The 25,920-nt window shown below is 46.8% G+C and overlaps 1 protein-coding gene across 6 annotated transcripts in view; it reads left to right on the forward strand.

The window, feature by feature from the left end:
- pde2a (phosphodiesterase 2A) overlaps positions 1-25,920 on the forward strand; it is a 404,089-nt gene that overhangs the window by 375,476 nt on the left and 2,693 nt on the right. For all 6 annotated transcript variants that reach the window (XM_072576762.1, XM_072576765.1, XM_072576764.1 and 3 more), the window contains 7 exons: positions 772-859; positions 3,032-3,079; positions 8,916-8,990; positions 14,802-14,901; positions 17,053-17,162; positions 23,545-23,583; positions 25,497-25,603. In XM_072576762.1, the coding sequence (XP_072432863.1) occupies positions 772-859; positions 3,032-3,079; positions 8,916-8,990; positions 14,802-14,901; positions 17,053-17,162; positions 23,545-23,583; positions 25,497-25,603 (567 nt within the window). The remainder of the gene's footprint in view (positions 1-771; positions 860-3,031; positions 3,080-8,915; positions 8,991-14,801; positions 14,902-17,052; positions 17,163-23,544; positions 23,584-25,496; positions 25,604-25,920) is intronic.

The following is a 25,920-nucleotide window of genomic DNA, read 5'->3' on the forward strand; positions in this document are numbered from 1 at the left end:
TGAATCAATAGGAAGAGATTAGGATTTTATAGGAAGAGATTGGAGTGTGTAAGGTCCGTTGGGATTCCGTGCTGCAGCAATTATTGCAAACGATTGGATCATTGAGTCTCAGCTTTTCACAGTGGGATTAGTGAATAGGAATTGTTCCCTCTGTTGGATTAAATGGGAATGAATGGCAAAGGGTGTGTTCCAATGGGATTCAGTTGGAGTGATTCGGGAAGCGTTTGTTCAGTTGTGATTGAGTGGGAGTGATTGGGAACGGGCTTAATCCAGTGAGATTGAGTGGGGGGATTGGGAAAGGATTTGATCCAGTGGGATTGAGTGGGAATGATTAGGAAAGGGTTTGTTCAATGGGGATTGAGTGGGAGGGAGTGGGAAAGGATTTGTTCCATTGGAATTGAGTGGGAAAGATTAGGAAAGGGTTTGTTCCATTGGGATTGAGTGGGAGGGATTGAGAAAGGGTTTGATCCCTAAGGATTCAGCGGGAGTGAATAGGAAAGGGTTTTCAAACTCTATAATGGAAATAAATGGGAAGGTGTTGGGTTTATTGGGAATATACTCAGTGGGAATGAATGGGATGGGATTTAATTGTCGGGATTCTGGAGGTCGGGATTGAAAAAGGTTGCTTTCTGATGGTCAAGCTGATGGTGTAAAATGTGGACAGAGCTAACAACCCCCCCTCTCTGACACTACAGCTTGCTCACTCTGGGGAGGACCTGATTCCACACGATGGGACTGACATGTGTTTTTCTTCCTTGTTTGGATTGGTAGGGACATGGAGATTTTGGCTTTGTTTGTGTCATGTATGTGTCATGACCTCGACCATCGAGGGACCACAAACTCGTTTCAGGTGGCGTCGGTGAGTGCTGGGACCTGGGGGGCTGTGAAGGGGAGAGGGCGGAGGATTCCTGTCATGTACCTGAACTGTCACAAGTGGGCAGTACCGCGTAACCCCAACAGCCTGTACGTGGCTCCCTCCAACTTCAGTCAGGCCTGGTCGCAGCTTGAACACGTCAGTTGGTTTCTGTAGCAACCTCCTTGAACACCAGGTGTCACTGAGCAGCTTGTGGCCAATGAAGCCTTAAGCACTCAGCAGAGGCAGTGGCCTGGCCGTGTTATCCCTGGGCTTTTAATTCAGACACCCAGGGAATACTCCGGGCACCTGGGTTCAAATCCCAACCCTGGGTGAGGGATTGGTCATGTAGCACGGAAACAGACCCTTCGGTCCAACATGTCCATGCTGACCAGATATCCCAACTTGTACAGCAGGATCCCACAAACAGCAATGGGGTAGTGACTGGATCATCTGTTTCCTTGTGATGTCGATTGAGAGGTAGCGATTGGCCAGATCACTAAGGAGGCCTCCAAAACTGTGCCACGGTCCAAAGGAGAAGGACCCCATACTAAAGATGGCGCCTCCAACAGAGCAGGACTCCCTGAGTCCTGCACTGGAGCACCGGCCTTGGGTTTGGGGCTCTGACCCTGGGTTGGGATTTGGCCTCAGAATCTCGTGATGTGGTGAGGGTCTGCACTGTGGAACATGAAGAAGATTCTCTGCTTGCGATCACATGGCTGGCTGTGGGAGCTTGCTGTGCGCAGATAGGCTGTCCCCTATCCCACAGTACAACAGTAGTGACACACTACAACAAAGGACTTCATTGGCTGTGAAGCACTCTGAGATGTCCAGTGATCCCTGAGCATGGGAATCGGGAGAAGACCATTCGGCCTCACTATGCTACCCCACCATTCGGTAGGATCACAGCAGAACCGAATATGTCTGCAACTCCTTACTCCTGTCATACTCTAGTAACCCTTCGACTCCCTCATTCAGGAAAACCAATTCCTCTCCACCTTAAAAATATTCAACAGCCTTGCCCCCACCGCTCCCTGAGCAAGAGCGTTCCTCAGAAACATGACCCTGCCTGAGAGGACGGAAATTCTCCTCATTACCATCTTCAAAAAGAGACGTTGCCTGTTTTTAAACTGTGTCCCCCGTTTGTTGAAACGTGAAACATCCTCTCAGCATTGATCCTGCCACATAGAGTCATAGAGTTATACAGCATGGAAACAGACCCTTCGGTCCAACCCGTCCATGCCGACCAGATATCCCAACCCAATCTAGTCCCACCTGCCAGCACCCGGCCCATATCCCTCTAAACCCTTCCTATTCATATATCCATCCAAATGCCTTTAAAATGTTGCAATTGTACCAGCCTCCACCACATCCTCTGGCAGCTCATTCCATACACGTACCACCCTCTGCGTGAAAAAGTTGTCCTTAGGTCTCTTTTATATCTTTCCTCTCTCACCCTAAACCTATGGCCCCTAGTTCTGGACTCCCCCACCATTTCCTCAGAATCTTAAATGCTTCAGTCAGATGACCTTGTGTTCTTTTCTGGGGTTGGTTAGCTCAGTGGGCTGGATGGTTGGTTTGTAATACAGTGTGATACCAACAGAGTGGGCTCACTTCCTGCACTGGCTGTGGTTACTGTGATGAACTCAAATCTCTCCCCTCGCCTGAGTCTTGGTGACCCTCAGGTTAAACCCTCACCGGTAATGAGAGAGAACAGTCTGTGGTCCGACAGGACAATGGTGACTTCTCCATCTTCCCAATGGCTACAAGCCCAAGCTTTCTGCAATAAGATAACCCTCCTCCCAGCTGTCAGTCAGGTGAACTTACCCCGAACTGCCTCTAATGCATTGATATGAAAGTTGCTATACAAATGCATTTCTTGAAGTTTCACAGAGGGCTGGGTCATTCAGTATATTCGAGGCTAAGATAGACAATCAGTATATTCGAGGCTAAGATGGACAAGACTCTTAGGGGAATTGAGGGTGATGGGGAAAGGGAAGGGAAGTGGTGTTGAGCCACGATCTCATTGCACAGCAGACTGGATGGGCTGAATGGCCTACCTCCTGTGTCCTTTAGTCTTAAGTGTTAATGAGGCTGATTATTCGGCTCCTGAAACCCCTTACTACATGGAAGAGACGAACCCTTTGTAATGACATGAAACTTGTCTTGTATTTACAGAAGTCTGTGTTGGCTGCACTGTACAGTTCTGAAGGATCAGTCATGGAGGTATGTGACTTCATTTCATCTTTACCTCTGGTCACAACGAAGGGCATACCCACGTTAACAGAATATGTAAGGCCGACTAGATCTTGTTGATCCCAGGAATAGACCAATCACTGCACAAGATTCCAAACTTCAAATGATGAATGGTTCTGTCACAGTCACTGAAAACCAGGCCTGTCCAATACAGCAGCAGTTCCCCAGTCTCACCCCCCGCCCCCCCCCCTTGGTTTTGGGTCTCGAGCCCTGGAGTTCAGGGATGACCCTGATTGAGATGAAGTTGGAGTGACACACCATGGAATATGGAGCAGATTATCCTGTTGTTATCACTTTGCTGTCTGTGGGAGCTTGCTGTGCACAAATGCCTCCCTCCCACCTCCCAGTATCTTGTTTGTGTGAATGTGCTCTGAACAGAGTTGACCTATCTTCCATAATTAACATCTACCTATTTTTCATTTATGTATCTCTCCTCCACTAACATTATCACCTCCTCTGCCTTTTGCTCTGGGCCCCTACACAACCTGTTCCACTTGCTCCTCCCCACATCTATCTACAGCGTAAAGAGAACACCATTTTCCAGTCCCTTTCACCTCTGAACAAGACTCAGACCTGACCCGAAGTGTAAACTCGGCTTCACTCTTCACAGAAACCTCCCCATCCCCCTTTCTGATTCTATTTCAGATTTCCAGCATCCTTGGCATTTTGTTTCCACTTGGCTCTGACTCACACTAGCACAGCTGAGTCTACTCAGAGGAACAGCTACTGATCAAATCCCAAACAGCTCCCACTGAGTTCTCGCTAAACTGAGCCAGTTAAAGGATTGCCCCTGACCGGGGAACCCAACAGCTCTTCAGTTAGAATTACCCTCCATCCTGCGGCTATGTCTGGCCACACGTGATCGAGACGCTACCCTCACAGTTGGGGAGGGTGGTGGTTGTGAGAGGGAGGGAAACCTTTTTCGCTCAGAGGGTGGTGGGGATGTGGAATGCACAGCCTGGGAGAGGAGTTGAAGTTGGATCCCCTCACAATGTTTTTAAAAGTTGCTGAAGAACAGATAATGCTGGTTTTGTTCAGGTTTAAAGTGGCTTACTGCAGAGAACTAAGAGAGAGAAAGAGTCTTTTGCTGCTGAAGACCTGTTTATTTCTGTCCTGCCCTGACAGGTTTAATTGAGCAAACATGAGGACTGCAGATGGAGCAGATCAGAATCAAGATTAGAGTGGTGCTGGAAAAGCTCAGTCGGTCAGGCAGCATCCGGGGAGCAGGAAAATCGACGTTTCGGGCAAAAGCCCTTCATCAGAAATCCCTGATGCTGCCTGACCTGTTGATCATTTCCAGCACCACTCTAATCTTAACTCAGGTTTAATTGAGCACTTGGTTGAACATTTGAAACATTAAATCAGTCAAAGCTATCGATTTACAGCGGGAAAGTGGGACCAATGTAGTAGTAGCATATTTATGATAGTACAGACTTAATGGGCTGAAGGTCCTCTTCATTACTGTATGATTCTATGAGTGACTGGGGTACAAGGACACTCAAATCCCTTTTTACATCAATGTTTCCCAAGCCATTGCCATTTAAGTAAAAATCTTCCATGCTGTTAATGCAACCAAAGTGGACATTTTCACATTTATTCACATCTTACTGTGTCTCCCATACATTAGCCCACTCACTCAACTTGTCTAAATCACCAAGAAGCCTCTTTACGTCCTCCTCACCACTCACACCCCCACCTGGTCTTTTTGTTGTCAGCAAGCGTGGAAATATTACACTCGATTCCCTCAGCCAAATTGTGAATACTTGGGGGTCCAAGCACTGACCAGTCCACTCTCAGAATAACCGGTTTCTCCCCCACACTCTGTCTCCTGCCTGCTAACATCCGAATCCACGTCAGTATATGGTCACCAGTCCCATGTGCTTCAGTCTTGCCCACAGCCTCTTCTATGGGGCTTGATCAAAAGCGTCTGAAAATCCAGATTGTCATCACTCACTGGGAGAGGGTGCTGGAAATTAAGTCCCACTGTTCCCAAGGTTGATACAAAAGTTAAAGCTTTTAAAAGCAATGCTTAAAATCTCCAAACTACATGATGTTTAAACAGAAGGTGATGTCAGGAGGTGATGAAAAAGCACAGACCATATTTCTATACTTTATAGGAATCACTATTTACTGCAGGGTCATTAGCGTCTGGCTGCAGGTAAAGCATTAATTAAATTAGGTAAACTCTACAAATTAAACCCCGACACCACTTATAAACTTCCCCTCATGCACGCACATGCAGTCGCACATCACACGTGTACACACACATGCCATGCGTGCACACACACACACATATACATTCACGCACACACACATTCACACACACACACACTTTCTCACACACACACATATTCACACTCTCACTCACATTCACATTCACACAGACACACATACTCACACATTCACACACACACACACTTTCTCACACACACACATATTCACACTCTCACTCACATTCACATTCACACAGACACACATACTCACACATTCACACACACACCTCACACACAGTTTCACACACTCCCACTCTGTCTCACACACACAGGCACTCCCACACACACTTACAAACACACACTCAAACACACACGAGCACACACAGTCTCACACACTCACAAAAATACAACACAGACACACTCCGCCCTCAGACCCTACCCCTCCAACCGTAACTACGACAGAACGCCCCTAGTGCTCACCTTCCACCCTACCAACCTTCGCATAAACCAAATCATCCGCCAACATTTCCGCCACCTCCAAACAGACCCCACCACCAGGGATATATTTCCCTCCTCACCCCTTTCCGCCTTCCGCAAAGACCGTTCCCTCCGTGACTACCTGGTCAGGTCCACACCCCCCTACGACCCACCCTCCCATTCTGGCACTTTCCCCTGCCACCGCAGGAACTGTAAAACCTGCACCCACACCTCCTCCCTCACCTCTATCCAAGGCCCTAAAGGAGCCTTCCACATCCATCAAAGTTTCACCTGCACATCCACTAATATCATTTATTGTATCCGTTGCTCCCGATATGGTCTCCTCTACATTGGGGAGACTGGGCGCCTCCTAGCAGAGCGCTTTAGGGAACATCTCAGGGACACCCGCACCAATCAACCAAACCGCCCCATGGCCCAACATTTCAACTCCCCCTCCCACTCTGCCGACGACATGGAGGTCCTGGGCCTCCTTCACCGCCGCTTCCTCACCACCAGAAGCCTGGAGGAAGAACGCCTCATCTTCCGCCTCGGAACACTTCAACCCCAGGGCATCAATGTGGACTTCAACAGCTTCCTCATTTCCCCTTCCCCCACCTCATCCTAGTTCTAAACTTCCAGCTCAGTAACTGTCTCCTTGACTTGTCCGGACTTGTCCTACCTGCCTATCTCCTTTTCCACCTATCCACTCCACCCTCTCCTCCCTGACCTATCACCTTCATCCCCTCCCCCACTCACCCATTGTACTCTATGCTACATTCTCCCCACCCCCACCCTCCTCTAGCTTATCTCTCCATGCTTCAGGCTCACTGCCTTTATTCCTGATGAAGGGCTTTTGCCCGAAACATCGATTTCACTGCTCCTTGGATGCTGCCTGAACTGCTGTGCTCTTCCAGCACCACTAATCCAGAATCTGGTTTCCAGCATCTGCAGTCATTGTTTTTACACACATAAATGTGCACACTCTCACAGAAACAAACAGACTGACAGACACACACACACATAGACACAACATAACCAGGGAAGAAGCAGCACATGGATGGAGGGAACAGTTCCGCATTCTGTTCACCAAATCTGTTGGGTTAGTTCTTGCTGGTTTTGTTTTAAAGGAACATGGGCACCAGCGACTGGCCATCACTTTATTGTCCATTCTAAAGGGCAGGGTGTCTTGGGGGTTTTCCAAAGGTTTTTCCTCAGGCTTCCTTTTCCAAATGCTTGTTTATGGGAGGCAGAGGGTGGCTGATTTACTGATGAATATCCAATTCACTGTCACAACTTGCACCATCTACTGGTGGCACGGTGGCACAGTGGTTAGCACTGCTGCCTCACAGCGCCAGAGAACCGGGTTCAATTCCCGCCTCAGGCGACCGACTGTGTGGAGTTTGCACGTTCTCCCCGTGTCTGCGTGGGTTTCCTCCGGGTGCTCCGGTTTCCTCCCACAGTCCAAAGATGTGCAGGTCAGGTGAATTGGCCATGCTAAATTGCCCGTAGTGTTAGGTAAGGGGTAGATGTAGATGTGGATGTAGGGGTATGGGTGGGTTACGCTTCGGCGGGGCGGTGTGGACTTGTTGGGCCGAAGGGCCTGTTTCCACACTGTAAGTAATCTAATCTGAAGAAAAGATAAATGGGTTTCCTTTAAAGTGGTTCAATGTGGAGAACTAATAAAGAGAGAGAGAGGGAGGCTCTGCCCAGGAATCACAGCATGTTGGTCTGCAGATGCAACAGGTTCTTAAAAAGACAAATAGAACCTTGCCCTTCATTACTAAAGGCAGGGAGGTTATGTTGCAGCTGTACAAGGTGCTGATGGGGCCACACCAGGAGTATTGTGTGCAGATTTGGTCTCCTTACTTGGGAAAGGATGGACTGGCACTGAAGGGGGTGCAGAGGAGGTTCACCAGGTTGGTTCCAGAGTTGAGGGGGTTGGTTTATGAGGAGAAACTGAGTCGATTGGGATTATACTAATTGGAATTTAGAGAATGAGAGGGGGGGACCTGCTAGAAACATATAAATGATGAAGGGAATAGATAAGACAGAAGCAGGGAGGCTGTTTCCACTGGGAGGGGAAACTAGAACTAGGGGGGACAGCCTCAAAATAAAGGGGGAGCAGATTTCGGACGGAGTTGAGGAGGAACCTCTTCACCCAGAGGGTTGTGAATCTGAGGAATTCCCTGCCCAGTGAAACAGTTGAGGCTTCCTCATTGAATGTTTTTAAAGCAAAGATAGAGAGATTTTTGAACAGTAAAGGAATTGGGGGATATGGTGAGAGGGTGGGTAAGTGGAGCTGAGTCCACAAGAAGATCAGCCATGATCGTACTGAATGGTGGTGCTGGGGTGTGATGGCCTACCCCTGCTCCTGGTTCTTACCTTCATATGTTTTTTTTGTTGCTGGAGCAGACCTGCGTATTTCTTTCCTGGTCTGACAGCTTCAACATCCCCAAGTTGTTCAGCTCCCTGACAACCAATCACATAGTTGTTGGCAGGCAGGGAAACTGTCATTAATTACTGGTCCCCAGTTGATGAGCCAATCAGCTTCACTTATAAACCGTCCTCGGCTCCAGTTCATCTGCGTGTTGCTAAAGCCCAAAACCACATCCACAGGGTTCAGCAACAGGATCAAACTCCTTCCTTCGAAACATACAGCTGAGCTTTGTGTTTAAAACACTTCAGTCCACAGTTCCAAAAAGCTCAGAAGTATAAAGACATGGACTTTACAAAATACACTCCATCCACTGGTTCTCCCTCATTTGTTGTCCTAGTAACATTCTAGAGTGGAACTTGAATCCGAAACCTTCTGACTCTGAGGCAACACTGTAGACTTGCAGCTGACAAGGAGCCTTGAGTAACTGGGGAAACAGCAGTGGAGGGTGCACCAGAGGCAGGAGTGGGTAGGGTCTGTGCTCGGGTGGGGGGGGGGGGGTGAATGGTAGTGAATGGGGTGGTGTCAGGGGTTTTGTTGGGGATGGGGTAGGGCTGTTGGTTGGGTTCTGGGTTGAAGCAAGGTTACCGGGATTATGATGGTTGAATCCTGTGCAGGCTCTGAACGCAAAGGTGAAGCCAATATCCCAAACAGATTCTAACTGTCCCCTTCTCTCTCACAGAGACATCACTTTGCACAAGCCATTGCCATCTTGAATTCCGAGGGGTGCAACATCTATGAATACTTCTCTCGAAAGGTAAATGCCTGAGCCCACAGTGTTCGGGGCAGGGTGGGATGGATTATGGATCAGCTGGAATGTGTCGGTACAGGAGGACTGGGGGGAGAGGAGGAGGGGGGGAGTGGGTGTTGGGTGGGAAAATGGAGACTTTATAGCTTTGTCAGCCATTAATGGGAGGAGGATTTGGGACTTCATGCTCGTGTCAATTTTACTTCGATCTGTTTCATTTTGGGAATTGCACCCCACTCTTATCCCAATATACCCCACAGATCACAGTGTACCCCATGCTGCAATGTTCCCTGTATCCCACCATGCTACTAGTCCCTGAGCCCAGTGTCCCGCATATTTCAATCACCCCTGATCCCAATGTTCCCTCTATCCCACCGTTCCTGTATCCCACTGGTCTCGCAGTTGTATTGAAGAAGGTAGTGATGATGTGACAGTGGAATAGCAATCGTGTGCTGGACTTGATGAAGACAGGAGCCTGTACCACAGAGAGAGAGAGAGAGAGAGACGACCTCACTGTAGTCGAGTGAATAAAAGGAGTTGTAATAGGATCCTGCCAGAGTATTGTTACAGTCACTCTTTGGGAGAGACAGGCTGCAGTTTCTCAAAAGATTGTTTCCATGCTGTCCAGCTGACAATCGACAAGGAGAAGCTCACACCATACCATACATACCACACCATACCATACCATACATACCACACCATACCATACCACACCATACCATACACACCATACATACAACACCATACATACCATACCATACATACCACGCCATACCATACACACCATACATACAACACCATACATACAACACCATACATACCATACCATACATACCACACCATACCATACACACCATACATACAACACCATACATACCATACCATACATACCATGCCATACCATACACACCATACATACAACACCATACATACCATACCATACATATCACACCATACCATACACACCATACATACAACGCCATACATACCATACCATACATACCACACCATACCATATATGCCATACATACCATACCATACATACCACGCCATACCATACATGCCATACATACAACACCATACATACCATGCCATACATACCATACCATATGTACCAACCATGCACAACATACATACCATACACACCATACATAACATACCATACGTACCATACATACATACATACCATACATACATACCATAATATAAAGGAGGATAGTAAAAGTTTATTTAGGTGTGTGAAAGGCAAAAAAATGGTTAAGACTAAAATTGGGCCCTTGTGGACAGAAACAAGGGAATATATTACGGGGAACAAAGAAATGGCAGAAGAATTAAATGGGTACTTCAGATCTGTATTCACTGGGGAAGACACAAGCAATCTCCCTGAGGTAACAGTGGCTGAAGGACCTGAACTGAAGGGAATTTATATTTGCCAGGAATTGATGTTGGAGAGACTGTTAGGTCTGAAGGTTGATAAGTCCCCGGGGCCTGATGGTCTACATCCCAGGGTCCTGAAGGAGGTGGCTCGAGAAATCGTGGATGCGTTGGTGATTATTTTCCAGAGTTCGATAGATTCGGGATCAGTTTCTGCGGATTGGATGTTGGCTAATGTTATACCACTTTTTAAGAAAGGTGAGAGAGAGAAAGCAGGAAATTATAGACCAGTTAGTCTGACCTCAGTGGTGGGAAAGGTGCTGGAGTCTATTATAAAGGATGAAATTACGACACATCTTGATAGCAGTAACAGGATAGGACAGAGTCAGCATGGATTTATGAAGGGGAAATCATGCTTGACTAATCTTCTGGAATTTTTTGAGGATGTAACTCTGAAGATGGACGAGGGAGATCCAGTAGATGTAGTGTACCTGGACTTTCAGAAACCTTTTGATAAAGTCCCACACAGGAGGTTAGTGAGTAAAATTAGGGCGCATGGTATTGGGGGCAAAGTACTAACTTGGATTGAAAGTTGGTTGGCTGATAGGAAACAAAGGGTAGTGATAAACGGCTCCATTTCGGAATGGCAGGCAGTGACCAGTGGGATACCGCAGGGATCAGTGCTGGGACCACAGCTTTTTACAATATATGTAAATGATATAGAAGATGATATTAATAGCAACATTAGCAAATTTGCTGATGATACTGAGCTGGGTGGCAGGGTGAAATGTGAGGAGGATGTTAGGAGATTACAGGGTGACCTGGACAGGTTAGGTGAGTGGACAGGTGCATGGCAGATGCAGTTTAATGTGGATAAATGTATGGTTATCCACTTCGGTGGAAAGAACAGGAAGGCAGATTACTACCTCAATGGAATCAGTTTAGGCAAAGGGGCAGTACAGAGAGATCTGGGTGTTCTTGTCCACCAGTCAATGAAGGCAAGCATGCAGGTACAGCAGGTCGTGAAGAAAGCTAATAGCATGCTGGCCTTCATAACAAGAGGGATTGAGTATAGAAGCAAAGAGGTTCTTCTGCAGCTGTACAGGGCCCTGGTGAGACCACACCTGGAGTACTGTGTGCAGTTCTGGTCTCCAAATTTGAGGAAAGACATTCTGGCTATTGAGGTAGTGCAGCGTAGGTTCACGAGGTCAATTCCTGGAATGGCGGGATTACCTTACACTGAAAGACTGGAGCGACTGGGCTTGTATACCCTTGAGTTTAGAAGACTGAGAGGGGATCTGATTGTGACATAAGATTATTAAAGGATTGGACACTCTGGAGGCAGGAAGCATGTTTCCGCTGATGGGTGAGTGCTGAACCAGAGGGCACAGCTTAAAAATAAGGGGTAGACCATTTAGGACAGAGATGAGGAGAAACCTCTTCACCCAGAGAGTGTTGGCTGTGTGGAATGCTCTGCCCCAGAGGGCAGTGGAGGCCCAGTCTCTGGATTCATTTAAGAAAGAGTTGGATAGAGCTCTCAAGGATAGTGGAATCAAGGGTTATGGAGATAAGGCAGGAACAGGATACTGATTAAGGATGAGCTGAAAATGTGTTGCTGGAAAAGCGCAGCAGGTCAGGCAGCATCCAAGGAACAGGAGAATCGAAGTTTCGGCATAAGCCCTTCTTCAAGGATGATCAGCCATGATCATATTGAATGGTGGTGCAGGCTCGAAGGGCAGAATGGCCTACTCCTGCACCTATTGTCTATTGTCTAAACCATGGCAATACCAATCTGACAGTAACTTTGTGCTTTTCCACCAACCCCACCTTACTGCTGAAGGGTTGTCAATGGGTACTCAGAAGTCTTTTGATAAAATCCCCTGAAGAGGTTAGTTCATAAAAATAAAGCACATGGAATAGGTTGGACTGTACTGACATCGATTAAGGATTAGTAACGTTAATTGAGATAATCATGGTGTAAAGGGTCTCTTTCTCTGTCTCTCTCTCAGTGTGTGTGTGTCTCTGTCTCACACACACACACACACTCACATACTCTCTCTCTCTCGCGCGCTCACATTCACATACACACACACATACATACACTCTATGTCACGCACACACTTTCTCTCTCTCTCTCTCACACACATACACTCTCTCTGACATTCACACATACACTTTTTCTCTCACACATACACACACATTCTCACTCATACATTCTCTTTCTCACATTCTCAGGCACACACACAAACTCTCATACACACAAATTCTCTCTCCCACCCCACCCCTCCACCCCCCCCCCCCCCCCCCCCCACACACACACACTCACTCACTCACACACACTCTCTCTCTCTCTCTCACACACACACACTCTCTCTCTCACATTCACACACACATACACTCTCTGTCGCACACACACACTTTCTCTCTCAGTCTCACGCACATACACACACCCACAAACACACACATGCACACACTCTCTCTATCACTCACACATACACTTTCTCTCTCACACATACACACACTCTCACACATGCACTCACACACTCTCTTTCTCACATTGTCAGACACAGAAACTCTCACACACATACAAATTCTCTCTGACACACGCACACACACACACTCGCTGTCTCTCTCTTTCACGCACTTGCACACACGCACACACACACCCTCACTCACACACACTCTCTGTCTCTGTCTCTCTCTCTCTCTCTCTCACACACGTGCACACACACACAAGCATTTACTAACTAGGAGAAAGTGAGGACTGCAGATTCTGGAGATAGAGTTGAGAGAGTGGAAAAGCACAGCAGATGAGACAGCATCCGAGGAGCAGGAAAATTGGCGTTTTGGGCAATAAGCCCTTCCTGATGAAGTTGATTCTCCTGCTCCTCAGATGCTGCCTGACCTGATGTGCTTTTCCAGCACCACACTCTTGAAACATTTACTGACTCCTTGAATGAGAACTACAAGCTGGATGAGGCCATTCAGCCCCTTGTGCCTGCCCTGCCATTCAATACAATCATGGCTAATCTCATCTTGTCCTTAATTCAATTCTCCTGCCCATTTCCCATAACCCTTCACCCCAGTACTACTTAAAAACCTGTCTATTCCTCCTTAAATTTACTCAGCGTCCCAGCATCTACCGCATTTTGGGGGAGTGAGTTCCACAGATTCATGATCCCTTGGGAGAATTAATTTCTCCTCATCTCTCTGTTTTAAATCTGCCGCCTCTTATCCTAAAACTGTGACATCTTGTTCTCAATTGCCCTACGTGATGAAACATCCTTCCTGTGTCTACTTTGTCAATCCCCTTAGAATCTCAAAGACCTCAATTAGATCTTCTCTCATTCTTCTAAACTATAGACAATAGGCTTAAACTGCTCAATCTCTCACATTAGACAATTCTCTGGAATCACTCTAGTAAACCTCCTCTGAACGGCACCTACTGCAAGTACATCCCTCCTGAAGTAAAGGGACCCAAATTGGCTGGAATACTCCAGGTGCAACCTGGAAGTTGGAAGGGGTGGTGTTCCCATGTATCTGCTGCCCTTGTCATTCTAGATGGAAGTGGTCATGGGTTTGGAAGGTGCTGTCTGAGGATCTTTGGTGAGTTTCTGTGGTGCATCTTGTAGCTGGTACACACTGCTGCTACTGGGCACTGGTGGTAGAGGGAGTGGGTGTTTGTGGATGTGGTACCAATCAAGTAGCTGGATATTGTCAAGCTTCTTGAATGTTATTGGAGGCAAGTGGGGAGTATTCCATCACCCTCCTGACTGGTGCTTTGTAGATGGTGGACAGGCTTTGGGTAGGCAGGAGGTGAGTTACATGCAGCAGTGTTCCGAGTCTCTGAGCTGCTCTTGTAGCTGCTGCATTTATGTGGGTTCGTCCTATCGAGTGTATGATCAACATAACCCTCAGGACGATGATATGGTACTTTAGAGGAGAATAAAAACCAAAACACTGCAGAGGCTGGAAATCTGAAACAAACATCAAGAGTACTGGAGAAACTCAGCAGGTCTGTCAGCATCTGCGGAGGGAGAAACTCAGCAGGTCTGTCAGCATCTGCGGAGGGAGAAACTCAGCAGGTCTGTCAGCATCTGCTGAGGGAGAAACTCAGCAGGTCTGTCAGCATCTGCGAAGGGAGAAACTCAGCAGGTCTGTCAGCATCTGCTGAGGGAGAAACTCAGCAGGTCTGTCAGCATCTGCGGAGGGAGAAACTCAGCAGGTCTGTCAGCATCTGCGGAGAGAGAAACTCAGCAGGTCTGTCAGCATCTGTGGAGAGAGAAACGGAATTAATGTTTCATGTACAATACGACTCTTCTTCAGTCCAAAGAGGAGAACCCAAGCGACGAGCCTCCAGTGTTTCTGATAATTGCCCTGTGCCAGTGTCCCTATCACAGACAGGTTTCAATGTAAAATTCACACTTTACTCATTATTCTCCACAGGATTACCAGAGAATGTTGGACATGATGCGGGACATTATTCTAGCCACTGACGTGGCCCATCACCTACGTATTTTCCCACAGCTGCAAGAAATGGTTAAAGGTACCAGATCTTGTTCCTTCACGTAGTGAGAGAATTATGCAGAGTGACTTGTTTCCCACTAATTACACAGGCTGCACAGTGGCTCAGTGGTTAGCACTGCTGCCTCACAGCACCAGGGACCTGGGTTCGATTCCCCCCTCGGGGCGACTGTCTGGGTGTGTGCAGTTTGCACATTCTCCCCGTGTCTGCGTGGGTTTTCTCCGGGTGCTCTGGTTTCCTCCCACAGTCCAAAGCTGCGCAGATTAGGGTGGATTGGTCATGGGGAATGCAGGGTGACAGGGATAGGGATAGTAGGGTGGGATGCTGTTCAGAGGGTTGGTATAGACCAAACAGCCTATTTCCACACTATAGTGTAATGCACCAGGCCAGACCCCCTCAAAACATTTCAAGAATGTAGCCCAGACCCTAACGTTCCTCAGTGTTTTAAGCAGGTATAATGCAGATATTCCAGGAGGGATGCAGCTGGTCAAACCACTTAGTTTTAAACAAAACAGAATTTGTTTCCAAGATTACTGAATGAAACACAACCAAAAGAGAACAGAATACCGAATACCTTAACCTCTCCCCAAACCCAACAGATCATCCCAAATCAATGATGCTGTTCCAAATACTTGCAACAATCCCCATAAACACCCCTTGGCACAAAAGGTAAAATCGAACCCAGGGTCTGACAGTGGAGAATCAGCAAGGACCTGCTTCTTTGGGTCCAGCAGGGTTTCTTCACACAACTGCTAACTAACCAAACCAAACCAGAGAGAAGCTGAGCTGGGAGAACTGGCCACTCCCCTTTCATTGTGTAAGTGTTTGTTTTTGTTATAAAACTTGAAAGCCTTCAGACCGAGGCAGTATCTGTTAGCTATTATCAAATTGGCCCTAAAACCTTTTAACCCCAGACTTTTTAGAGTCTGTGTCGGTTTACGACCTCTCTGAAGAAATACTCCAAGGACTGCATAACCTTGATAAAGGAGCAGCTTGTTCACAATAGAGATTCGATGAATTCAGTCCAGATTGTAGATGTATGAATAGATTCTGTTCCTCACTCCTGTCTCTTCCAGAGAAGGTTATCTCAACTAATTCCAGGGACAAAGGGGCTTGTTATATATGGAAAGAATGAACAGGTTTGACCTTTACTCATTAGAGTTTAGAAGAATGAGAGAGGATCTTACTAAAGCACACTAGATCCTGAGGGGATTTGACAGAGGGGGCATGAGTTGTTATGGGATTAATCTAGAACTGGGAGAACAGTCTCAAAATCATTGGAGAGAGTGCAGAAGCAGCTTACCAGAATTGCTCCAGGGTTGTGAAACTTCAGTGATGAGGATAGATTGAAGACATTGAGTCTGTTCTTCCTGGAGAGAAGATGGTTGGGAAGAAATTTGGGAAATGTTTTCAAAATCATGTGTATGTTAGACAGAGTCAAACTTCCCACTTGTAAAAGGAACAGGAACAAGGGGAATGGCAGGGTTAAGCAGTAAGGGGAGGGTTAAATGGTAAGGACAGAGTTAAGTGGAACTAATTGAAGAGCTTTCCTGAAAAGAGTAGGTACAGGCTTGTTGACGTTTGGCTGTGGAATTGTTTAATTCAATAAAGAATGGTGGACTTAGCATGGAAAGTTAAAGTGCATGGGATTGGGTGTAGTCTACTGATATGGACAGAGAACTGGTTGGCAGATAGGAAACAAACAGTGGGTAGGAATGAGTCTTTTTCCAATACAGTGAGTGGAATATTGCAGGGGACAGTGCTTGGACCTGAACTATTGACCATATATGGAATTTGTAAGGGTATAGGGCAGGCCATTTACAATGGAGATGAGGAGACATTTCCTACATTGGAACAGTGATAACACTTCAAAGGCATTTCATTGGTTGAGGCTCTTCATTGGTCATAAAAGACCATCAGGGCATCCCTGAGGATGCGAGAGGTGCTACATAAATGCAGGTATTTCTGTTTCTTTCTTGCTTCTTGCGAACTTGAGGTGAACATTTTTGTTTCGTGAGCTCAGTCTTTTGATTTTGGTTTGAGGTGAGGTGTGGCTGGCGAATGGTAGGGGTCTCCCTCACACTTTCCCTCTCCTCCCGAGCTCCCCTAAACCCCATTCCCCAGCCGGAGGTGTTTTCCTGATGTCCTGTTAACCTCCTTTATCTTCCATAGCTTACAACAATTCCAACCCCAAGCATCACTCGCTGTTGTTGTGCCTGTTGATGACTGCCTGTGACCTCAATGATCAAACCAAAGGCTGGAAGACCACAACAAAGATAGCGGTAAGAGGCGGGTGTGTGTTGTGTGTGGAGGGGTGGGGGTGGGGTGGTGGTGTGAGCTGGGGAAAATGCAATGGATGAAGAGCTTATGCTGGAAACGCCAACTCTCCTGCTTCTCGGATGCTGCCTGAACTGCTGTGCTTTTCCAGCATCACACTGTTTCACTCTGATTCTCCAGCTTCTGGAGTAGAGTGGTGCTGGAAAAGCACAGCAGTTCAGGCAGAATCTGAGGAACAGGAAAAATTGACGTTTCGGGCAAAACCCCTTCATCAGGAATACAGGCAGAGAGCCTGAAGGGTGGAGAGATAAATGAGAGGAGGGTGGGGGGGTGGGGAGAAAGTAGCATAAAGTACAATAGGTGAGTGGGGGAGGGGATGAAGGTGATAGGTCAGGGAGGAGAGTGGAGTGGATAGGTGAAAAGGAAGATAGGCAGGTAGGACGGGGACGGTGCTGACCTGGAAGTTTGGAACTGGGGTGAGGTGGGGGAAGGGGAAATGAGGAAACTGTTGAAGTCCACATTGATGCCCTGGGGTTGAAGTGTTCCGAGGTGGAAGATGAGGCGTTCTTCCTCCAGGCGTCTGGTGGTGAGGGAGCGGCGGTGAAGGAGGCCCAGGACCTCCATGTCCTCGGCAGAGTGGGAGGGGGAGTTGAAATGTTGGGCCACGGGGCGGTTTGGTTGATTGGTGCGGGTGTCTCGGAGATGTTCCCTAAAGCGCTCTGCTAGGAGGCGCCCAGTCTCCCCAATGTAGAGGAGACCACATCGGGAGCAACGGATACAATAAATGATATTAGTGGATGTGCAGGTAAAACTTTGATGGATGTGGAAGGCTCCTTTGGGGCCTTGGATAGAGGTGAGGGAGGAATTGTGGGTGCAGGTTTTGCAATTCCTGCGGTGGCAGGGGAAGGTGCCAGGATGGGAGGGTGGGTTGTAGGGGGGCATGGACCTGACCGGGTAGTCACGGAATGAACGGTCTTTGCGGAAGGTGGAAAGGGGTGGGGAGGGAAATATATCCCTGGTGGGGTCTGTTTGGAGGTGGCGGAAATGTCGGCGGATGATTTGGTTTATGCGAAGTTTGGTAGGGTGGAAGGTGAGCACCAGGGGCGTTCTGTCCTTGTTACGGTTGGAGGGGTGGGGTCTGAGGGCGGAGGTGCGGGATGTGGACGAGATGCGTTGGAGGGCATCTTTAACCACGTGGGAAGGGAAATTGCGGTCTCTAAAGAAGGAGGCCATCTGGTGTGTCCTATGGTGGAACTGGTCCTCCTGGGAGCAGATACGGCGGAGGCAGAGGAATTGGGAATCCAGGATGGCATTTTTGCAAGAGGTAGGATGGGAAGAGGTGTAATCCAGGTAGCTGTGGGAGTCGGTGGGTTTGTAAAAAATGTCAGTGTCAAGTCGGTTGTCATTAATGGAGATGGAGAGGTCTAAGAAGGGGAGGGAGGTGTCAGAGATGGTCCAGGTAAATTTAAGGTCAGGGTGGAATGTGTTGGTGAAGTTGATGAATTGCTCAACCTCCTCACGGGAGCACGAGGTGGCGCCAATGCAGTCATCAATGTAGCGGAGGAAGAGGTGGGGAGTGGTGCCGGTGTAACTATGGAAGATCGACTGTTCTACATAGCCAACAAAGAGACAGGCATAGCTGGGGCCGATACGTGTGCTACCCCTTTGGTTTAGAGGAAGTGGGAGGATTCGAAGGAGAAATTGTTAAGGGTGAGGATCAGTTCGGCCAAACGAATGAGAGTGTCGGTGGAAGGGTACTGTTGGGGACGTCAGGAGAGGAAGAAATGGAGGGCTTTGAGGCCCTGGTCATGGCGAATGGAGGTGTAGAGGGATTGGATATCCATGGTGAAGATGAGGCGTTGGGGGCCAGGGAACGGAAGTCTTGGAGGAGGTGGAGGGCGTGGGTGGTGTCTCCAGCGTCTGCTGTCCTCACTTTCTCCCAGCTCAATACCATTGACCGGGCAGGCAGCATTTCTGTAGCACCTCGAAGACCACCGGTCCATGAGAGAGGCTGCAGGGGCCTTACTGCAATAGCAAAGAACAACTAGGCCATGTTTGAAGGCATCTTGATTAGAAACATGGTCAAGAGGCAACCTTTGTAGGTCATGGTGAAGTAGAGAAACTGAGGTGGGGTCATGGAGGAGAATTGTGGAGTGTTTTATGTTCTTTCATTGGATATAGGCATCACTGGGAAGGCCAACATTCACTGCCTATCTCCCGATTCCTCTTCAATGGACAGTCTCATTTGGCCATTTCAGACAACGGTTAAGAGCCAACCTGTGGGTCTGGAGTCACATGTAGGCCCAGACTGGGTAAGGACAGTAGATTTCCTTCCCTGAAAGATATTAGTGAACTGGATGGGTCATAGTCACAGGGGAACCAGGGGTCATAGACTCAGGATATGGGGTAGACCATTTTGGACTGAGATGGGGGAGAAATATCTTCACCCAGAATATGGGGAGCCTGGGGAATTCTCTGCCACAGAAAGAGGTTGAGGTAAAAACATTGAACGTTTTCAAGAAGAAATTAGATATAGATCTTAGAGGTAAAAAGAATGGGAAAAGTCAGGGAACAGGGCACTGAGTTGAATGACCATAATGAATGCTACAGCAGGGCTGAATGGCCTACTCCTGCTCTTACTTTGTAAGTGCATCTACACCAACCAATGATCACTTAATAGTTCTCATCGCTGAAACTAACTTTTTAAATTGAATTTGACTTTGACCAGCTGCCCTGGTGGGATTTGAACCTGTGCCCCTAGAGTAAAAGCCTGGGCTTGTTGGAGCACAGTAACATTACTGCTCCATCACCTTCATTGCATAGGAGCTAGGCAGCTCAACCCATAGTTTGACCTGGGATTCTGAAGGCTCAGAGAGATACAGGAGGTCACGTCAGTAGGAATGGGGAGAGGCCTCGGTGACATGTGAGACCCCACAGTGAGAATTGGTCGTTTCACCAACAGGGGTCTTATCAAACACAACACATACTTTTACATATCTTAATCATATCCCTGTTAACCTACTCTGCTCCAAAGATGGATAGGAGCAAGTGTAACAGGGTAGTCGTTATGGGGGACTTCAACTTTCCAAATATTGACTGGGAATACTATAGTTCAAGTATTTTAGATGAGTCAGTTTTTGTCCAGTGTGTGCAGGAGGGTTTCCTGACACAGTATGTAGACAGACCAACAAGGGGCGAGGCCACATTAGATTTGGTTATGGGTAATGAACCAGGCCAGGGGTTAGATTTGGAGGTTGGTGAGCACTTTGGTGATAGTGACCACAATTCAGTTATGTTTACTTTAGTGATGGAAAGGAATAGATATATACCGCAGGACAAGAGTTATAGCTGGGGGATGTGATTAGGCAGAATTAGGATGTATAGGTTAGGGAAGGAAACTGCAGGGGATGGGCAAAATTGAAATGTGGAGCTTGTTCAAGGAACAGCTACTGCGAGTCATGCAGGGTGGAAGTGATCAAGTGAGGGAGCCATGATTTACTAAGAAAGTTGAATCTCTTGTCAAGAGGAAGAAGAAGGATTGTGTTAGGATGAGATGTGAAGGCTCAGTTCGGGTGGTTGAGAATTACAAATTAGCCAGGAAAGACCTAAAGAGAGAGCGAAGAAGAGCCAGGAGGAGACAAGAGCAGTCGTTGGCGGATAGAATCAAGAAAAACACGAAAGCTTCCTATAGGTACATCAGGAATAAAAGAATGACTAGAGAAAGATTAGGGCCAATCAAGGATAGTAGTGGGAAGTTGTGCGTGGAGTCCGAGGAGATAGGGGAAGCGTTACATGAATACTTTTCGTCAGTATTCACACTGGAAAAAGACAACGTTGTCGAGGAGAATATGGAGATACAGGCTACTGGACTAGACAGGATTGAGGTTCACAGGGAGGAGGTGTTAGCAATTCTGGAAAGTGTAAAAATAGATAAGTCCCTGGGCCAGATTGGAAGCCAGGGAGGAGATTGGAGAGCCTTCGGCTTTGATCTTTATATCATTGTTGTCTACAGGAGTAGTGCCAGAAGACTGGAGCGTAGAAAATATTGTCCTCTTGTTCAAGAAGGGGAGTAGAGACAACCCTGGTAATTATAGACCAGTGAGCCTTACTTCGGTTGTGGGTAAAGTGTTGGAAAAGGTTACAAGAGATAGGATTTATAATCATCTAGAAAGGAATAAGTTGATTAGGGATAGTCAACACGATCTTATGAAGGGTAGGTCATGCCTCACAAACCTTATTGAGTTTTTGGAGGTAGTGACCAAACAGGTGGATGAGGGTAAAGCAGTTGATGTGGTGTACATGGATTTCAGTAAGGCGTTTGATAAGGTTCCCCATGGTAGGCAATTGCACAAAATATGGAGGCATGGGATTGAGGGTGATTTGGTGATTTGGATCAGAAATGGGCTAGCTGATAGAAGAAAGAGGGTGGTGGCTGATGGGAAATGTTCATCCTTGAGTTCAGTTCCTAGTGGGGTACTGCGAGGATCTGTCTTGGGGCCACTGCTGTTTGTCATTTTCATAAATAACCTGGTGAGGGCATAGAAGGATGGGTTAGTAAGTTTGCAGATGACACTAAAGTCAGTGAGTTGTGGACAGCGCTGAAGGATGTTACAGGTTATAGAGGAACATAGATAAGTTGCAGAGCTGGGCCGAGAGATGGCAAATGGAGTTTAATGCGGAAAAGTGTCAGTTGATTCACTTTGGAAGGAGTAACAGGAATACAAAGTATTGGGCTAATGGTAAGATTCTTGGTAGTGAAGAAGAACAGAGAGATCTTGGTGTCCATGTACATAGATCCCTGAAAGTTGCTACCTTGGTTGATAGAGTTGCAAGAAGTCATACGGTGTGTTAGCTTTTATTGGGAGAGGGATTGAGTTTCGGAGCCATGAGGTCAGGCTGCAGCTGTACAAAACTCTGGTGTATCCGCACTTGGAGTATTGTGTACAGTTTTGGTCACCGCATTATAGGAAGGATGTGGAAGCTTTGGAAAATGGGTCAGAGGAGATTTACCAGGATGCTGCCTGGTATGGAGGGAAGGTATTATGAGGAAGGGCTGAGGGACATGAGGCTGTTTTCGTTAGAGAGAAGAGGATTGAGAGGTGACTTAATTGAGACATATAAGATGGTGAGTTTTGAGAAGATTTGTAGGTTTGCTCGCTGAGCTGGAAGGGTCATTTCCAGACATTTCATCACCCTTCTAGGTAACATCTTCAGTAGGCCTCCAGGTGGAGCACTGCTGATAATTCCTGTTTTCTATTTATATGTTTGGGTTTCTTTGGGTTGGTGATGTCATTTCCTGTGGTGGAGTCATTTCCTTTTTTTTTCAGGGGTGGTAGATGGGTCTTATGGTCTCTCTCTCTCTCTCTCTCTCTCTCTCTCTCTCTCTCTCTCTATCTCGACCTCTCTTTCTCTCACTGTCTTTCTGTCTCTAGTGAGAGAGCATCTGTGGGTCTGATAGGACTATGGGGACTTGCCTTGTTTGTCCCTGACATATCTCTAGAATGAATTCCATCTGGTCAGCCCTGATTGGACCTTGGTTGTAGAGATGTTGGCTCAGAGTAGATGATATTATTTCAGAGGTGTGTGTGTGTGTGTATTTTGACTATCCCAGGCTTTCCTCCAGTTTCCTGGACTCCGAGACAAATTGTGGTGCCCAGGTATTCCACAGAAGGTGAGATTTTGGGGATTGGTGGGGCCTACAGTGTTTAAAGCCCAACCCAGAGACAATAGACTTGGCAATTGCAGCAACGCTTTTGCCATGTTTGAGAGTTCAGCCTGTTTTCTTTGTCCTGGAAGCATTTTGCCTGAGTTGCCAAGGCATTATTGTTGGTGTAGATTGTGAGGATGACCAAGAGGTCGAAGGTTATTGGGGGCAGGCAGGAAGATGGATTTGAGGCCACACACGAATCTTGTTGAATGGTGGAAAAGACCAAAGGTGCTGCATGATCTTCGCCTTCACACAAGTCATGTGTTCTCACTGGTGAAAAGGAACAAGACGATTTAAAGGGAGATACAGAAGAAGCGAAGGGTGCTGTGAGTGAAAGCTTTCTCACTCAGTGAGTAGTTCGGGTCTGGGATGCACAATCTGCAAATGTGGTAGGGGCAGATTGAATTGAAGCGTTCTTGGATGGTCATTTGGATCGAAATGGAGACGGGGAAAAGGCAGGAGTTTGGTACTGGGGAGTGATGCTCATTTGAAAAGCTGGTGCAAGCTCTCAATGGGCTGGATGGCCTCCTTTTGTGTTGCAACAATTCTTTGTTTTTACATTTTGTGTGTTTCTGTGTCTTACTGGTCATCCCATCCCACTGTCAATATGATTGTCACTCACTAGCTGTCTTCTGCAGAGAATCCATTACTCAGACATTTCTCTTGTTTCTTCCCACCAGGAACTGATATATAAAGAATTCTTTTCACAAGGAGATCTGGTAAGTCAGTACTTGAATGTGTTAACTGTTCCATTGGGATACACCATACTGATTATAAATTTTCTACGATACCTTGGAGAAGTGGAAATGATCTAGACTTTCACTTCTGAAAGTCATTGACTGTCTGTGGACTCAAGAGAGTTCTATAAAGTAAAAGGAACATTAATTATAAATCAACAGCAACTTGCATTTATATAGCACCTTTAATCCACTACAATGGCCGTAACTCTTCTGGAGGCTTTATCAAGACTTGACATGAATCCGTATTAGGAGACATCAGGTCCAATTGCTAAAAACTTGGCCAAGGTATTAATAGGGATCTTAAAGAAGGAAGAACAGAAACGGAGAGAGAATAGAATCCTGACAGTGTGGAAGCAGGCCATTTGGCCCAATGAGTCCACATCAACCCTCCAGAGAGCATCCCACACAGGCCCACCACATTCCTGCATTCTCCATGGCTAACCCATCTAGCCTGCACATCCCTGAACACTATCGGTAATTTAGCATGGCCAACCCAACTAAATCTGCACATCTTTGGGAGGAAACCAGAGCACCCAGAGGAAACCCACACAGACATGGGGAGAGCGTGCAAACTCCACACAGACAGTCGCCCGAGGCTGGAATTGAACCCGTGTTCCTGGCGCTGAGGCAGCAGTGCTAACCACTGAGCCACTGCGGACAAGTTTAGAGAAGAAAATCAAGAACTTAGATCCTAAAACAATTGCAGGGTCATCAGGGGTCATTTTGTTTTATTCAAGAAGATGACTCACTACAATGTTCTGGAAGAGTGATACATCGAGAATGTAGGTGAAAGTAAGGACTGCAGATGGTGGAGATCAGAGTCGAGAGTGTGGTGCTGGAAAAGCACAGCAGGTCAGGCAGCATCCGAGGAGCAGAAAAATCGATGCTTCAGGCAAAAGCCCATCATTGGAAATAATTCCTAAAGAAGGGCTTATGCCCGAAACATCGATTATACTGTTCCTTGGATGCTGCCTGACCTGTGCTTTTCTAGCATGACACTCTCATATCCCAGAATGTGCCAGAGAGCATGCATCCCTGAAATGTTAATGTCCTGTACTGTTTTACAACAAGGCTTTGAAGGCTATTGGCTTATTTTTGGTTTATAATAATCAAGGATTGGTATTTGTTTTAAAAAAAACTCAGAGATGGATAGTTCTGAGAGTCATTCAGAAGATACTGAACTGGTCTGAGAATTATATTTAGTTTCACTCCTTAAAAAAAAAGGAGTATATTTCAGGGAATGCAGTTACCTCAGTCAAAGAGTTTAAGCGATACAACTTACAGACCTGGATGTCTGGCTAGAAATCTGCAGATTATTTAAAAGCTGAGAAAGTTTTAGCTCTCAGTTTTCTGAGTGTTTGTATAAGACTTCACAGTTCCCAGGAAAAACCTGCTGATATTCAGCTTCATCGATTTTAATGGTGTGGTAGACAGGACGAACTTCTCTGCATTGCATTCACTGTGACATGATGGTGTTGGGGAAAAGGTTAAAGCTTTTGCTGTGTATTTTCAGATCTTTTTCTAACCTTGTTTTATACCTCAACTTTTTTTTTTTTGTTTTACTCTTTTGTGTAATAAACGTCTGTTTTTTTTTGCTAATGTGTGACAATGTTCCCGTGGCTGGCCACCCTGTTTACTAAATGAAGAAAAATATGATCAATCAAGCCAGATTTCTTTCTGGGATCTGATTTCTCCTGGAATGTCATCAGCTGGGGATCATAACCATATTCACACAGTTGTAATGAATATGGAGTTAGCAGCTCACCTTGGGGTCAGATGTGGTGGTGAGATCTTTGATGGGCTCCAGGCCAGGGGGTAATGACATTTTCCACAGTGCTTACCTCCTAACCAACTCTTTGACCTTTCCACTTTGTTTCCCTAATCTCTTGCAGGAAAAGGCAATGGGGAACCATCCTCTTGAGATGATGGACAGAGAAAAGGCCTATGTTCCAGAACTTCAGATCAGCTTCATGGAACATATTGCCATGCCAACGTACAAGTAAGTTGAAAGGTCAGGAGAATTTGCCAAACACTGGCCAATCAGAGGGTAGCAGCAATCGGCAGTGATTGGTGAGTCGACTAGTGAGGGGTGTCTGTTTTTCCCCAAAGAGGGGACTGAAGGATTTATGATAGGCCCTACTGTGTCATACCTCCCCCCAGCAGGTTCCCCTCCAACACACTTACCATCCTGACTTGGAAATACATATCACTGTTCCTTCAGTGTCTTTGGGTTAAAATCCTGGAATTCCCTCCTTAACGTATTGTGACAGTGCAGTATTCCCTTAACACTGACCCCCCAACAGTGCGGCACTCCCT

Source organism: Chiloscyllium punctatum, chromosome 9, assembly GCF_047496795.1.
Source record: "Chiloscyllium punctatum isolate Juve2018m chromosome 9, sChiPun1.3, whole genome shotgun sequence".
NCBI lineage: Eukaryota > Metazoa > Chordata > Chondrichthyes > Orectolobiformes > Hemiscylliidae > Chiloscyllium > Chiloscyllium punctatum.